Source organism: Sorex fumeus, unplaced genomic scaffold (genome assembly GCF_029834395.1).
Source record: "Sorex fumeus unplaced genomic scaffold, SorFum_2.1 ptg000082l, whole genome shotgun sequence".
NCBI classification, from domain to species: Eukaryota; Metazoa; Chordata; class Mammalia; order Eulipotyphla; family Soricidae; genus Sorex; species Sorex fumeus.
Genome location: NW_026606139.1, coordinates 3830482 through 3847277, shown reverse-complemented (window position 1 = coordinate 3847277; position 16796 = coordinate 3830482). Strand labels below are relative to the sequence as shown.

Genomic DNA, 16796 nt, shown 5'->3' with positions numbered 1-16796 from the left:
GCGGGAAGGGCGTTTGCCTTGCATGCGGCCGACCAGGGTTCGATCCCCGGCATCCCATGTGGTCCACAAAGCATCACCAGGGGTAATTCCTGAGTACAGAACCAGGAGTGACCCCTGAGCATTGCTAGGTGTGACCCAAAAAGCACTGTCGCACTGTAGCACTGTCCTCCCGTTGTTCATCGATTCGTTGGAGTGGGCCCAGTAACGTCTCCATCATGAGACTTGCTGTTACTGTGTTTGGCATACTGAACACATCACGGGTAGCTTGCCAGGCTTTGCCATGCGGGCGAGATCCTCTCGGTAGCTTGCCGGGCTCTCCGAGAGGGAAGGAACCAAAAAGCAAAATAAATAAATAAATATTTTTTTTGAAAAACCACAAATCCTGGGGCCAGTAAAATAGTACTCTGATAAGGTCCTTGCCTTGCATGTGGCTGACCCAGGTTTGACCCCCAGCATCTCATCTGGTATCCCCAGCACTGGCAGGAGACACTTTGTCCTTGAGCACAAAGCCAGGAGTAAGCCCTCAGCACTGTCAGATGTGGCCCAAAAGACAGAAAAAAAAAAAACCACAAATACTAAGGATCCCAAATGTAGTTTAATGATAGAGCACGTGCCTTGCAAGCATGAGGTCACCAGTTCAATCCCTCATGGCACCCCAAACCCCAAGTGTGATCCCCAGTGTCACCCCAAACCCCAAGTGTGATCCCCAGTGTCACCCCAAACCCCAAGTGTGATCCCCAGTGTCACTGACTCTGGGAATCCCGTACCCAAACTCTGCATATTCAGCCCCACAACCAAGTGTGCTTGAGCCTCACAATGGTGTGTGAGGTCCAGCGAGCACCTTAGCCAAAAGTGTAGGAGCACCACAGCCGAGCTGTGACCCCCGGGCAGGCTGAAACCAAAGTATGAAAAGCACCACTAACATGTGTGACTCCCGGGAATATTTGGGTTTTTGTTGGGTTTTTTTTTTTTTTTTTGCTTTTTGGGTCACACCGGTGATGCAGAGGGGTTACTCCTAGCTCTGCACTCAGGAATTACTCCTGGCGGTGTTCCGGGGACCATATGGGATGCTGGGAATCAAACCCGGGTTGGCCGTGTGTAAGGCAAACGCCCTTCCCGCTGTGCTATCACTCCAGCCCCTTGCCTTAATATTTAAACCAAGCAAGCAATCACCACAACCAAGTCTGTGCAATCTCCTGTCATCACAGCAACAATAACAACAACAAAAGGAAAGGCAGAAGAAAATATCTTTTGAAAAAAACCACAATTGATCAGAGTCTATGTTGGAAGAGGCTTAGAAATGTTAAAAGGAAACAGGGCTAAGAAAAAGGCGGATTTGAGGCCAGAGTGACAGTTACAGTGGCTAAGGCTCTTGCCTTGCATGCCGCAGACCCTGGTTCAATCTCCAGAACCCCACATGGTTCCCAGAGCACCACCAAGAGTAATTCCAGAGTGCAGAGCCAGGAGTAAGCCCTCAGCATTGCCTCAGGTGTGGCAAAAAAAGAGAGGGAGGGGTAGAGAGGAAGAGAAAAGAGAAAGGGAGGGAGGGAAAGACGGAGGGAGGAAGGGAGGGAAAGAGACAGAGAGGGAGGGAGGGAGGGAGGGAGGGAGGGAGGGAGGGAGGAAGGAAGGAAGGAAGGAAGGAAGGAAGGAAGGAAGGAAGGAAGGAAGGAAGGAAGATGGATTATTCTACAAGGAGAATGTTTCATCAACTGCATGATTCATTTATACAAAATTCAAGAAAAGGCAAAACTAATCCATGGTGAAAGAGGACAGGAGAGTGGTCATCTCGGAAAAAAATAACAAGTGGAAAAAGCACAAAGCATTCTAGGATCCTGGAAATACACTATATGGTGACCTAATAGGTGGTCACATGGGTGTATTCATTCTGAAAATGGTAAGGGCTGAATGAAAGAAACCATCAATGTATAGCATAACTTCTGTAAGGAAGTTATAGACTCTGTGGTGTGTGTGCGTGTGTGTGTGTGTGTGTGTGTGTGTGTAGTAATCAGGGCTAGAGAGATGTACAGGGATTAAGGCAAACAGTAGATCCCAGTTGGATCCCTGGTACTGCATATGGTTCCCTGAGCACCACCAGACTCTGTGGTGTGTGTGTGTGTGTGTGTGTGTGTGTGTGTGTGTGTGTGTGTGTAGTAATCAGGGCTAGATAGATGTACAGGGATTAAGGCAAACAGTAGATCCCAGTTGGATCCCTGGTACTGCATATGGTTCCCTGAGCACCACCAGACTCTGTGGTGTGTGTGTGTGTGTGTGTGTGTGTGTGTGTGTAGTAATCAGGGCTAGATAGATGTACAGGGATTAAGGCAAACAGTAGATCCCAGTTGGATCCCTGGTACTGCATATGGTTCCCTGAGCACCACCAGACTCTGTGGGGTGTGTGTGTGTGTGTGTGTGTGTGTGTGTGTGTGTGTGTAGTAATCAGGGCTAGATAGATGTACAGGGATTAAGGCAAACAGTAGATCCCAGTTGGATCCCTGGTACTGCATATGGTTCCCTGAGCACCACCAGACTCTGTGGTGTGTGTGTGTGTGTGTGTGTGTGTGTGTGTGTGTGTAGTAATCAGGGCTAGATAGATGTACAGGGATTAAGGCAAACAGTAGATCCCAGTTGGATCCCTGGTACTGCATATGGTTCCCTGAGCACCACCAGACTCTGTGGTGTGTGTGTGTGTGTGTGTGTGTGTGTGTGTGTGTGTGTGTAGTAATCAGGGCTAGAGAGATGTACAGGGATTAAGGCAAACAGTAGATCCCAGTTGGATCCCTGGTACTGCATATGGTTCCCTGAGCACCACCAGACTCTGTGGTGTGTGTGTGTGTGTGTGTGTGTGTGTGTGTGTAGTAATCAGGGCTAGATAGATGTACAGGGATTAAGGCAAACAGTAGATCCCAGTTGGATCCCTGGTACTGCATATGGTTCCCTGAGCACCACCAGACTCTGTGGTGTGTGTGTGTGTGTGTGTGTGTGTGTGTGTGTGTGTGTAGTAATCAGGGCTAGATAGATGTACAGGGATTAAGGCAAACAGTAGATCCCAGTTGGATCCCTGGTACTGCATATGGTTCCCTGAGCACCACCAGACTCTGTGGTGTGTGTGTGTGTGTGTGTGTGTGTGTGTGTGTGTGTGTGTAGTAATCAGGGCTAGAGAGATGTACAGGGATTAAGGCAAACAGTAGATCCCAGTTGGATCCCTGGTACTGCATATGGTTCCCTGAGCACCACCAGACTCTGTGGTGTGTGTGTGTGTGTGTGTGTGTGTGTGTGTGTGTGTGTGTAGTAATCAGGGCTAGAGAGATGTACAGGGATTAAGGCAAACAGTAGATCCCAGTTGGATCCCTGGTACTGCATATGGTTCCCTGAGCACCACCAGACTCTGTGGTGTGTGTGTGTGTGTGTGTGTGTGTGTGTGTGTGTGTGTAGTAATCAGGGCTAGAGAGATGTACAGGGATTAAGGCAAACAGTAGATCCCAGTTGGATCCCTGGTACTGCATATGGTTCCCTGAGCACCACCAGACTCTGTGGTGTGTGTGTGTGTGTGTGTGTGTGTGTGTGTGTGTGTGTAGTAATCAGGGCTAGATAGATGTACAGGGATTAAGGCAAACAGTAGATCCCAGTTGGATCCCTGGTACTGCATATGGTTCCCTGAGCACCACCAGACTCTGTGGTGTGTGTGTGTGTGTGTGTGTGTGTGTGTGTGTGTGTGTAGTAATCAGGGCTAGAGAGATGTACAGGGATTAAGGCAAACAGTAGATCCCAGTTGGATCCCTGGTACTGCATATGGTTCCCTGAGCACCACCAGACTCTGTGGTGTGTGTGTGTGTGTGTGTGTGTGTGTGTGTGTGTGTGTGTGTAGTAATCAGGGCTAGATAGATGTACAGGGATTAAGGCAAACAGTAGATCCCAGTTGGATCCCTGGTACTGCATATGGTTCCCTGAGCACCACCAGACTCTGTGGGGTGTGTGTGTGTGTGTGTGTGTGTGTGTGTGTGTAGTAATCAGGGCTAGAGAGATGTACAGGGATTAAGGCAAACAGTAGATCCCAGTTGGATCCCTGGTACTGCATATGGTTCCCTGAGCACCACCAGAAGTGATCCCTGGGCAGGGAGGCAGAAGGGGTAAGCCCTGAGCATTGCCAGGTGTGGCCCAAAAACAAAACAAAAAGTAAATACAAAGTTACTGACGACCATCAGTTTGAGGAGAGTCAGGGTGTAAGGCAAACCACAATCACAACGGCCATATCAAGGCGAGGAAGCTGAGAAAGTGAATTAACTCATTTTTCAACAAGGCTGTAGGTGAAAGAAAAAACAAAGCGGCCTGGCTGGGTTGCACAATTCAGGGAAACTGTGTTGTGTTGCTAAGCTTTTGAAGTAGAAAAACAAAGAGAGAAATAACAAAGATCTCCAGCAGGTGAAGGGATGAAATCAAGGTCGGACCTGAAGGGATCAGTTTCTGAAAGGAAGATAAACACTTTCTCCGTGGCTGAAGTAGCAGGATAAAGGAGCTCAGAAACTCTGAGAGGGAAAAATGAAGTAACCTTGAGCTCTTTGCTGAAGCATGAAATAAAGTCAACCGGACAGGTAAGCTGAGTCAAGAACAAACCTGAAGGCTGGAGCCACAGTGCTTGCCTCGTACATAGTACTTTTCTCGCATAAAACTGAGCTGGGTTCCATCTCTGCACCCGATATGGTCCCCAATCCCTGTCAGAGGTAAGCCCTGAGCACTCCCAGGTGTATCCCAAAAACAAAAAGAAACCAACCTAAGATTGAAGAACATTTTAGGAGCTGGGGAGAGTAACGCAGAGAGAGTGCTTTTGTGGCACACTGTTGGTTGACACAGGTTCGATCCCCGGCACCCAATAAGGTGCCCCAGAGCAGAACCTGCAGTGGGCTCTGAGCACTGCTGGGTATGGCTCAAAAAAAAAGGAGAAAAGAAAAAAGAAAAGAATAGAATGGGCTAGAGGAAGATTAAGGTGGAGCTGAGTCTGGTTCGATCCCAAGCAGCACCAGAAGCGATCCCGAGCACAGAGTCAGGTAAGTCCTGCACACCTCTGGAGAGAATCAGGAAAGAGGACAGGTGAGTGGCCTAAAGGCAAGAGCAGAGACAGCCACTGCTGCAGTGAACTCAGCACAGCTTGAAGAATAAAAGGGGGCGGAATCCAACTGTCAGCAAGTACAGCACCGCATCCAACTGTCAGCAAGTACATCACCGAAGCGACGGGACAAGGACCAATGTCTAAGGACAATTCCTACCTGATGGGGAGGGCAGGAAACTAACAGCGGCCTCTTCAAAGACTTCAGGACAGCCACTGGGTTTCCCAGCAGAGCCGTGCAAAAGCGAACCTGCCACCTGAGCTCCTGATCACAACACACTTCCCTGCAATCCCCACAGATCAAGAACTTCGTCTTCTCCTCTCACTGAACGTCCCACAGCTGCAACCGGCCCATTCTGCTCCCTGGCCACGGCATGACCTTTATCCCCTCCTCCTCTGGGTGCGCTGGGGACAAAAGCCCGGCGAGCGCGCGCGGGCAAGGCGGGTGCCCCGGGGCCGCCGACCTGCATCCCCTGATTCAGACACATTCACACGCGATCAATGGAGCAGAGAAGCACGTGCCACCCATTCAGAAACCACAGGAACCCGGGTGCCGGCGTTTTTCCCCGCCAAGGCGCTGTCTGGGGCAACTGCTGGAGGGCAAGAGCCTCGCCGCCCGCACACTCTCTGCTCGCCCCCTGGGGACCGAGGCCGCACGCGGGCAGGTGCTCAAAAAAAGCCAAAAAAGTGCTTTCTCACGAAGACCTCGCGGGAAGCCTTCGCTGCGACGCTGACCACACGCCGCCAGGACTCGTCGCGGCCAAATCGGAGAGTGCTCGGGAGTCCCATCCGCGTTTGCAAAGGGGTCCGGAAAGGGAGGGAGGCTGTGATCGATCCGATCGATCAGATCGGACCGACTCTGCCCACCCTAACGCGGTGCACGCCGCCCCCCGGTTCGGAGGCTACCTGCGATTCATTCGCCCCCAGCCTCCACCACCCACGGACCACGGACGCCGGAGGACCCTCCCGCCAGCCTCCGACGCCCCCTCCTCCGCCCCGCCCCGGGCCCTCGCGTCCCCCGTCCGCTCCCCGCCTTCCCGGCCCGGAGCGCGCCCTTTCCTCCGGCGCGACTCCCAGTCCCCACCCCTCGGCGCCCGCGGTCGCCCCCTCCCCCCCGGGACCCCCGGACGCCCCCTACCTGCTCCTGGACCTCGGGCCCCGCGGGCCCGGTCCGCTCCTCCGGCCGCTGCCTCCCGGGCGGGGCTCGCCGGCGCGGGGGCAGGGGCAGGGGCAGGGGCTGCGGCGGGGGCGGGGGCAGCTCGGCCGCCCGCGTCGTCGCGTCCCCCCGGCGGGCGGGGGGCGGCGGGGGCTGCGCCCGGTCGCGGCCGCGGCTCCGCTTCATCTCCGCAGTCGGGCGCCGCGGGCCTCAGCGCCGCCGCCGCACCCGGCCCGGCCCCGCTCGGCCCCGGGCCGCCGCCGCCGCGCTCCGGCGCCGATCGCCGCCGCCCGCGGCCAGCATGGCCAGGCGGGCGCCCCCGGCCCCCGAGCCCGGCCCGCCGCCGCCGCCCCGCCCGCTCGGCGCCTCCGGGGGCCTCGAGCACCGCGGCCTCCTCGCCGCAGCTCACGGGGGCGGCAGCATCGCCGCCGCCGCCGCCGCCGCCGTGTCCGCTCGCCGCCGGCGCACGCTCGACCCGCCGGACACCCGCGCGCCGCCCGCCCGCCCCGCCCCTGCCGGCCCCGCCTGCGCGCGCCGCCCGCCCGCCCGCCCGCCCGCGGCTTCCCGCGCACGCGCCGGAGGACGAACGGCCGCGAGGGACCCGCCCCCGCCCCACCGCGCCGCGCCCCGAGCGGAAGGGGGCGGGGCTCCGGCCGGCCGCCGCTCATTGATGCTTTGCCGCCGCCTCCATTCATGACGCGGGCCGGGATCCCGGAGGAGGAGGAGGCCGGGGCCGCGGGACCCTCGAGCGCGGGACGGGGCCGGCGAGCAGAAAGGAGGCCAAGAAAAGGAGGGCACAGCCGGTCGGGCGTTCGTGCACCCGGCACGCGGCCGACCCGGGTTCGAGGCCCAGCAGCATCCCATCGGGTGGGTCCCCTGAGCACACCGCCAGGGGTGACTCCTGAGTGCAGAGCCAGGGGGAACCCCTGGGCATCGCCGGGTGGGACCCAAAAAAGCAAAAAGACACACTCAGATACTATTGGCAGGGGCTGGAGCACAACGGGTAGGGCGTCTGCCTGGCACGCGGTCGACCCGGGTTCGAGGCCCAGCAGCATCCCATCGGGTGGGCCCCCTGAGCACTCCGCCAGGGGTGACTCCTGGGCATCGCCGGGTGGGACCCAAAAAAAGCAAAAAGACACACTCAGATACTATTGGCAGGGGCTGGAGCACAACGGGTAGGGCGTCTGCCTGGCACGCGGCCGACCCGGGTTCGAGGCCCAGCAGCATCCCATCGGGTGGGTCCCCTGAGCACTCCGCCAGGGGTGGCTCCTGAGTGCAGAGCCAGGGGGAACCCCTGGGCATCGCCGGGTGGGACCCAAAAAAGCAAAAAGACACACTCAGATACTGTTGGCAGGGGCTGGAGCACAACGGGTAGGGCGTCTGCCTGGCACGCGGTCGACCCGGGTTCGAGGCCCAGCAGCATCCCATCGGGTGGGTCCCCTGAGCACTCCGCCAGGGGTGACTCCTGGGCATCGCCGGGTGGGACCCAAAAAAAGCAAAAAGACACACTCAGATACTATTGGCAGGGGCTGGAGCACAACGGGTAGGGCGTCTGCCTGGCACGCGGTCGACCCGGGTTCGAGGCCCAGCAGCATCCCATCGGGTCCCCTGAGCACACCGCCAGGGGTGACTCCTGAGTGCAGAGCCAGGAGGAACCCCTGGGCATCGCCGGGTTGTGAAAAAAAAATAGAAAAAAAAACCCTGATGAATAGGGACCAAAGCGACAGCACAGCAGGATGGGGGTGGGGGTGGGGGCTCTTACCTTGCACACACGGCAGGTTCGATCCCCAGCCACTCCCATATGTTCCCCCTCCAGCCCGCCAGGAATGATCCCTGAGAGAGCAGAGCCAAGAGGAAGCCCCGGGCACCTTTGGGTGTGGCCCCCAAAGGAACAAATTTAATGAATTGAACATTAATTACTGCACGCCTTTTCATTGAGAACCTGCCAGCCTTCACCTGATCCTTACATTCCCGCTTTGGCAGCAGCTCTGCTCGTTGTTGTATTTTAGGTAAGACAGAAATAGGAACTAGGTGCTCAAAGGTCTGGTGTGCATGCCTGTCGTGTCCAGGGCCCCGTGTTCGATCCTGGCACCCATAGCCCCTCATCTGGGAGATCATAGATACTGCCCTGGTTTCCCTAAGCACTTCTTGGTCTGGTGACACTGCATCACTCAACCTAACAGGAGCAGAGAGTGGCCCCTGGCTCCTAAGAACTGCCAGGGGGGTCCCCCCAAACAAACACAAAACAAATGGAGTGACAGGTATCGGCTCTCTCAGTGGCCAACAGAGAGAGGACTTAGGACTTCTCTAAATATCGCCACAGTTTCCTGATGCTTTCAGAAAATAAGATAGGGTGTGGAATGTCCTATGAAAGAGGAACAAGTCATGAATTCCTTCCAGGGGGATGGAGAGGACAAAGAGACTTCCAGAACATCCCCATGATTCCCCACTGACAATGAAGTCATAGTATTAAAGCCCCATCCAGGCTGACCACAGCCTCCAGCTGTGGCCTGGGCAGCACAGCAGGCCACTTCCAGTGACTCATCTGCTCGACAACATGTCTGTGGTTCAGCCCTGCTTCAGGCTTTAGCTAGTCTACAACATTATATTTTTCTCCTTTGGGGTTGACCAGAGTTCTTTCCCAGAAGCCTTTCTAGGAGGACTTTGCCCATTTTTTCTTGAATCTCCTCCCCAAATTCTTTTTTTAGAAGTAGTAATAGCTACCATTACAGAGTACCTACTGGACACTCTGGCTTCAATTCATCAGTTTCCATATTCTTGTTTACATACATAAACATGCAGTGAGTTGTATTACTTCAGTTGTGTTCCTCAGTTAAGGACACTATGGCTCAAAGTCCATAAAGTGCTCGATATGGCATAGCCGGTAAATGCAGAGCCAGGACTCAGGCCAAGGTCTGTCAGGCACCAGAACCTACAGATGCAATCAGTGTAGGGTACAGCCTTCAACAGCCTTCTCCTGTATTTCATTTCAGTTCCTCCCCACCATCTAGCCATTTGCCTCAACTTGAAACTTGAAAGTCTTCTTAGATTCCTGCCCTCCCCTCCCATCCCTATTACCAGTGGATGAACAAGGACTTTTGCTTCTGTCACTTCACTATCTCTTCAGTCATCTTCTCTTCCCAACCCACTGGCACCACGTCAGCTCAAACCTTATCTTCTCTCACCTACTTGGCTGGGAAACCCTTCTTACTGTTTAACCTACATTCAGCCCCTTCAAAAGCGACCTCAATAAAGTCTGTAAAAATAAATATATACAAGAAGGGACCAGGTAGTGGTAGGACACAACGGTGAGGCCTTGAATTTGATCAACATTCCTTGCTTCCCGAACAACAGCATTGCCAGGTATGGCCCTGGAAGCCCCCAAAAACTGCTATATGTAGCTTCTATTTTTAAAAATAGGCAACTAAAAATGGCATGGAACATGCTACTCTCTTGTTTAAAAAGTCAGATGATGGGGCCTGAGTTATTGTATAGTGGGTAAGGCACTTTCCTTGCACACCGCCAACCACGGTTCAAAAACCCTGGCAACCCATATGGTCCCCTGAGCCCACTAGAAATGATTCCTGAATGCAGAGCCAGGAATAACCCCTGAACACTGCAGGGTGTGTTCCCCCCCCACACACACACACACAAAGAAGTAAGGTGGAGGGATCAAGAGGTACTTAAGATGTTTGCCATGTAGCTCAACAACCCTGGGTCAGGTCCTGGGCACCACACATGGTCCCCCAAGCACCATCAGGGAGCTCTGTGCTCCGAGTATGGTCCAAACATCAAAAAACTAATACATTTAAAAATGTAAAAGTTATAGGGAGAGCCAGAGAGAGAGAGAGAGAGAGAGAGAGAGTTCAGTGGGCTGAGTGCATGCTTTGCTGCTGGAGTCCTGGCTCAGTTCCCAGCACCATATGGTTCCCTGAGCATAGCCAGGAGTAACCCCCAAGTACCAACCCCCTGAGCACTATCAGATGTGGACCCAAACAAAAGTTACATGGACTTCCATGTCCCTAAAGATGAAATTTAAACTTATTAGAGTTGGCAAGGCCCTACAAAATCTGGTCTCCACCCACTTCACCTTCTCCCTGACACTTACTTACCTCACCACTACCCTGAATTCTACCAACAGTCCTACTATCAGTAGAATACAACAACGATGATGTTATATTAACGTCATGGCTATGTTATATCATATAAGACTCTGTCTTGCACAGACAGGGAATCTTATAACAATAGAAAGAAACTGACCATCTTAAGTCCAAGGGAGAATTTATGGGAAGAGCATCTAGGGCTCACAGAACTGAACAGGGATTAGCAAATCAGACTCTGAAACTGGCAGGAAGCAAGCTCTACTCAGTGCACATTATGCAAAGTTTCAGGATACTGTCACCACCAGACTTGTACCACCATCACCCAAGGTGTTGTGCTATTACCACATCTATTTACAAAGTATTCCAGCCTTTCTTCATACTTGCATCACCATTACAGATTCCTAGTCTCCGGCAAGAGAACTTATGATTCAGCCTTGGTAACTTAGGAACCGAAGCTCCAGTCAAACTTCTCATCTTGCACCATGAGGACTGGGAAAGTTAAGGCAACCCACAGACTCCACAGGGGCCCTCAGTATCTGCCCCACCCCTGTTTTCATATTTTTGCGTGATCCTTTCCCTGACTATTAGTAGGATTTGGGACTTGCTTCTAATCAATAGAATACAACAAAAGTATTTTCAATCAAGTCCAGCTTTTATTACATTGTGTAAAAGTGTCTTGCTCACAAATTCACTCTCCCTCTCCTAAAGGCTTTGAAGAAGAAAGCCACCCATGTGAGATGCCTAAGGAGAAGACTTGGTGGCAGGAAATGCAGGTAGTCTCCAGGAATTATACGCAGTCTCTTGCCCAAAAAAGCAAATAAATAAAAGTTACCGAAGTATTTAGTCCTACAACCACAAGGAAATTGATTCTGCCAACAAGCTCAAGTGAACTTGGAAATAGTCTTCGGCAGTTGAGTTTCCATATTAGAGCCCAACCCAGCCATACATGAACTCTTTGTTGTTGTTGTTTCTGGTCATACTGGGTGGTGCTCAGGGTTCATCCCTGGCTCTGTGCTCAGGGATCACTCCTGGCAGTGGGACCATACAAAGTGCCAGGGATCTGACCTGGGTTGTCCAAGTGCAAGGCAAATTCTCTGTAGTATTGTTCCAGTCCAAACTCCTGATCCATAGAAACTTTGAGAAAAGTGTTATATTAAGCTGACAAGTTTGTAGTAATGTATTATACAGTAATAATAATAAGCAATTATACAAGAGGTTTGGAGAGATAGTACAGGAGGTACTAACTGCAACCAACTGGATCTGGCTGGGGCACTGCATATGGTGCCCCCCTTACCTCAAGTCATACCAGGAGTGATTACTAAGCACAGAGCCTGCAGTAAACCCTGAGCCCCTCGGGGTGTGGTTCAAAAAAAAAATCTCTTTATCTAAAAAAAAATTTTAAGGGAAAAATCACCACCTGATCTGAGCCTACAAAAATTAAACAAAAGCACCCCAAAATCTGTGCCTTAAAATAACAATTTATTTGAAAGCCATTCCTGGTAAAGTGTTTGGAAGTTGTTGCAGTGGTGCTTGCTTAGAAAACCATGTGCTTCTGGGAGTCAAACCCAGGGCTCCAGCATGCAAATCATGCACTCCAGTCCTTAACTGAAGATTCTTCAGTTCTAAGCCAGCTTAGTTTTTCACTCCGTGCTTGCAAATGCATCTGCAGTCAGCTGAGGATTGGCTGCTGTCTAGGTCATCGAGGGAGAGCCTCGATGGACATCATATGAGCCTGATGATCAAAAAGTTCTAGATCACAGCACTGGCAGCAATTTAGCTCTCGTAATGCAGCAGGCTAAAGGAATTCAGAGCATCTGTGAAGAGGGCCTGAGAGCAGGGAGGAAACCAGCAGTAACAAATGCAGAACCACTGTTCAAGTCTTTCTTGTTGTCATGCCGCCAACGGTAGCATTGTCAAAGCCAGGCACAAGTCACAGAGCCAGTTATTGTCAAAGCGAAGCAAGTTATTGTGGGAAGGGACCAAACTTAGAGGGCAAGGTGAAGTACAGTCAGAGAAAAGTCGTGTCTAGTACAAAATCTACTCCAGAAAGATGATTTTTGCTTTCATATTTAAGTCCAGATAGAAGCTGATTAGCATTGTTGCTTCCTGGGACAATTTTATTGATTGAAATATTTGAGTCCTCTCAAAATTATGTATGTTGAAAAATGGCTTAAGTGGGACTCTATTTGGAGATGGGGCCTTTAAGGAAGTGATTCAGGTGAAATAAAGTCATAATGGTCAATAAGATAAGTAGCCAAATAAGAGACAGCAGAGAGTGCGTTCTCTCTCCCGTCGTATGTATACATGACCACAAAGGCCATACCATGACCTGGGAAGCAGCCATCTAGGTAGCACAAAGAGTATTTGTACTAGGGGGCTGGAGTGATAGCACAGCAGGTAGGGCGTTTGCCTCGCATGCGGACGACCCGAGTTTGATTCCCAGCATCCCATATGGTCTCCTGAGCACTGCCAGGAGTGATTCCTGAGTGCAAAGCCAGGAGTAACCCCTGAGCATCACCAGGTGTGACCCAAAAAGCAAAAAAAAAAAAAAAAGAGTGTTTTTATCAGAAACCAAACTGGCCAGAACCTTGATCTCCAGAACTTCAACTAAACTAATTTCTGTTGTCTAAGACACGCAGTCTATGTTATTTTTTTTTCTCTCTTTTCCCTACCCCACATTGTTTTTTCATGCTTTTAAGAGCCAGCCCTATGATCAGAACAGTAAATGGAAAGGGATATCCCTAAATGGAAAGGGATATCTTGGGGGGCTTGAGTGATAGTACTGTGGGTAGGGCATTTGCTTGGCATGTGGCCAATCCGGGTTCGATCCCTAGCATCCCATATGGTCCCGCAAACAACACCAGGAGTTATTCCTGAGTGCAGAGCCAAGGATTACCCCTGAGCATTGCCAGGTGTGACGAAGGAAGGAAGGAAGGAAGGAAGGAAGGAAGGAAGGAAGGAAGGAAGGAAGGAAGGAAGGAAGGAAGGAAGGAAGGAGAGAGAAAGAAAGAAAGAAAGAAAGAAAGAAAGAAAGAAAGAAAGAAAGAAATTGTTTTGTTATATCAGCTCAGAACTAATACTGACAACAAAGGTCCTTCCAATATAATAGAGGTTTTTTGAGGGTAGAAAATTCCTCTCCCTTAGAATAATTCCCTGATTAGAGTTGAGACTTTTAGTCCTATACCTTTTCAGATCCTAAACCGTAGCTTACCAAGGAAACTGGCAGTCTTGGGATGAGTTTCCCAAGGAACACACATCTTAGAGACCTACAGTTCAGTTGATCCTCTGAAACATTCAAATTAAATTTCATTCATTCATTCATCATCCTGTTATTCGTCGATTGCCTCGAGCAGGCCCCAGTAACGTCTCTTTCTTCCTAGCCCTGAGATTATATTCAAGGCTCTTTAGGAGAATGAGACCCATCATTGTTACTGGTATTTGGCATATTGGGTACGCCACGGGGAGTTTGCCAGACTCTGCCCTGTGGGCAGGCTACATTCGATAGCCTGCAAGTTTGTCCAAAGTAGGAATGAGATAATAAGATGTCATAAAAAGATGTCCTGAAAAGATGTCACATGGATGTTCCGGGAGCTGGATTTTATAGTCTCTGAGTCTTGGCCGTTGATGGGATTACACGGCGCCAGGGGGCCAGGTGGTGGGTGTGACCCCCGCCTACTGGAATTTGGAGGATCTGGGTGGAGGATGCTCGACTCCAATTCCAGTAGGCTTGGAGATCTCGGCCCCGGAACCCGCGTGGCTTTGTCCCTCTGCCAGTACCTTCATGTGTGCGGAGAGTGGTCTCAGCATGGTGGTGGCTGGTCCTGGAGGTCTTCGGCTGCCGGAGCCCTGGTCGGGGCAGGGAGGAAAGCTCAACCCGCTCCCCTCCAAGGGACCCCGGCGAGGAACAGCCAGGCGCAGGGGCAGGAGACTTAAATTAAATAGGACCAATTATATTACCTTTACCTGGGAATAATTGCTTACTCATAGATCTAAGGACGATTGCTCACACTGCTTTTAGGGGCTGCAAGATTTCACATCCCTTCTTGGATAAGGCTACTTCAGTGACACTCACAAGCTCTACTCTTCCATCAAAGACACCTCAGTGATTCAAAAGTGCCTTTTTTGAATTATTCTTGAATTAGATCACTCTTCTAAGAATCAGCATCAACATTTCCTTATTATAATTATGGCACAAATAAATATTTTGTCTGCCAATATCCATTTCCCCCATTTTCTGCATTGGATATGTTGTCACCTGGAGACATATTCACCAGCCTCTTTTTCTTTCTTTTCTCCTTACTGTCCTTCATTCTCTTTCTTCCTTTCTCTTTCTATCTTTCCTTCTTGCTTGCTTGCTTTCTTCCTCTCTTCTTTGTTTCTTTCCTTATTTCTTTCTCTTCCAGAAATTTCCAAATTTGTCAGAATCACCTCTGATCACCAGGGTTTGATCTTCAGCCTCATGTTTGATGGGCATGTACTTAAAGACAATGAGCCCATTTCTGGGGCCCCACTCAGCCTTATTTATGGCTAAGTATAACCACGGGCTGGAGCGATAGCACAGCGGTAGGGCATTCGCCTTACAAGCGGCCAACATGGCTGACCCGAGTTCGATTCCTCCACCCCTCTCGGAGAGTCTGGCAAGCTACCGAGAGTATTCGATATGCCAGACACAGTAACAACAAAGTCTCCAATGGAGATGTTACTGGGCCCGCTCGAGCAAATCGACGATCAACGGGAGGGGCCTTTAAGTATAACCACGTAAGTAACTAACCCATGTGATGTGAGCATAAGTGATCAGAGTATCATTTGAATTATGCTCTTGAAGGGAAAAAGTACACCTTCTCAAGACTAGAAAGATAGAAAAATTGGCAGGTGCTTGTCTCACACTAAGCCAACCCAGGTTTGATCTCCGACACCTCATATGGTCCCCCAACCAAACACTACCAGGAATGACCCCCGAGGATAGCCAGGTGTGGCCCCAAAACAAACACAAAAAACATATGCCTTCTCTTTTTCCTTTTCTCCTTTCTTCTTGGATCACAAATATAAGAAAAAATCCTAGGCATGGTAATGTAGAAAGTTTAACGGTGAATTCATCTGTTGTCCTTGCCCACTTTACTGGCATATTAAAGAAAAACATACTTCTATCCTGTTTAAATCACTGTAACTTTGGGTATCTGTTGTAACTAAACTTTTTATTAGCAGTTCATGTGGTAAAAAGTACCTGTTTTAAAAGGGAATGCCCTGCCACAGAGGCAGGGTAGGATGGGGGGATGGGGGGAGGGAGGGATACTGGGATCCGTGGTGGTGGGAAATGGGCACTGGTGGAGGGATGGGTATTGGATCATCGTATAATTGAAACCCAAGCACAAAAACTTGTAAGTCTGCAACTGTACCTCATGGTGTCTCACTAATAAAAATTAAAAAATTAAATAAAATACTACACTTGATCTTAGCCAAAAGGCCGAGAAGCGAGAAGTCTCGGAGAGCCCGGCAAGCTACCGAGAGTATCTCGCCCGCACGGCAGAGCCTGGCAAGCTCCCCGTGACGTATTCGATATGCCAGACACAGTAACAACAAAGTCTTCAATGGAGATGTTACTGGGCCCGCTCGAGCAAATCGATGATCAACGGGAGGGCCTTTACAATTACAATTAAATAAAATAATTTTTTTTTAAAAAGTACCTGTTTTACAGAGAAGCTGAACAACTACAAATTCAATCTTGAATAGGACATAAGCTAGAGATGGACATATTAAATACATTGGGATAAAATTGTCAATAAGGAAAACAGAAATATCAGGGAAAACCAGGAATAGAAGTATAGCTGACCTCAAAAAAGTCAAAACTAGACGAATCTCTAGGATTCTCAGAAGCAAAAAATTGACATTTTAGGCATTTTACTCTGTATTCTGTCATTATCATGACCTCTGATTTAATTTATCTCCTTTCTAAACTCAACCAACTGGGAATGGAATATAGCTCAACGGGCAGACATATGAGACCAAACCTTGGCTTTGGTCCCTGGCACAGCATGGTCTCCTGAGCACCACCAGGAGAGAACCCTGAGCACTGAACTAGAAGCAAACACTGCTAAGAGTGACCTAAAAAACAACCAACCAAATAAAGTGACTCGACCAGCTCACCTACCCTCTGTTCTGCTTAATATAATTGCTTTATAGTACCACTAAGTGTTTTCTACTCAGTCAAAATTTCGCCTTGCACACAGCCTCTTCTCTACTACTCGGCCTCCAGTTTTTAAAACTTCACTTTTTGCTTCTAATGTGGGATACATTCTCTCCTTCTAAGTTATTTTGCCTAATTGTGAAGCGAATTAGCCAAACTACCTGTCAACTTCTTTTAATAGGCATCGGATAGTCAACAATTAGTCAGGGTACCTTCCTGGTTCATTTAACAGTATCTAGGAATTAGGAA

At 50.3% G+C, this 16796-nt stretch overlaps 1 protein-coding gene and 1 pseudogene across 3 annotated transcripts in view; both read right to left on the bottom strand.

Moving 5' to 3' along the window:
- Positions 1–6446, bottom strand: part of MAST2 (microtubule associated serine/threonine kinase 2) — a 154811-nt gene extending 148365 nt beyond the window's left edge. For all 3 annotated transcript variants that reach the window (XM_056130897.1, XM_056130899.1, XM_056130900.1), the window contains exon 1: positions 6243–6446. In XM_056130897.1, coding sequence (XP_055986872.1) covers positions 6243–6446 — 204 coding nt within the window. The remainder of the gene's footprint in view (positions 1–6242) is intronic.
- Positions 6447–15762: 9316 nt separating this feature from the next.
- LOC130039125 (uncharacterized) lies at positions 15763–15839 on the bottom strand (annotated as a pseudogene).
- Positions 15840–16796: the final 957 nt, after the last annotated feature.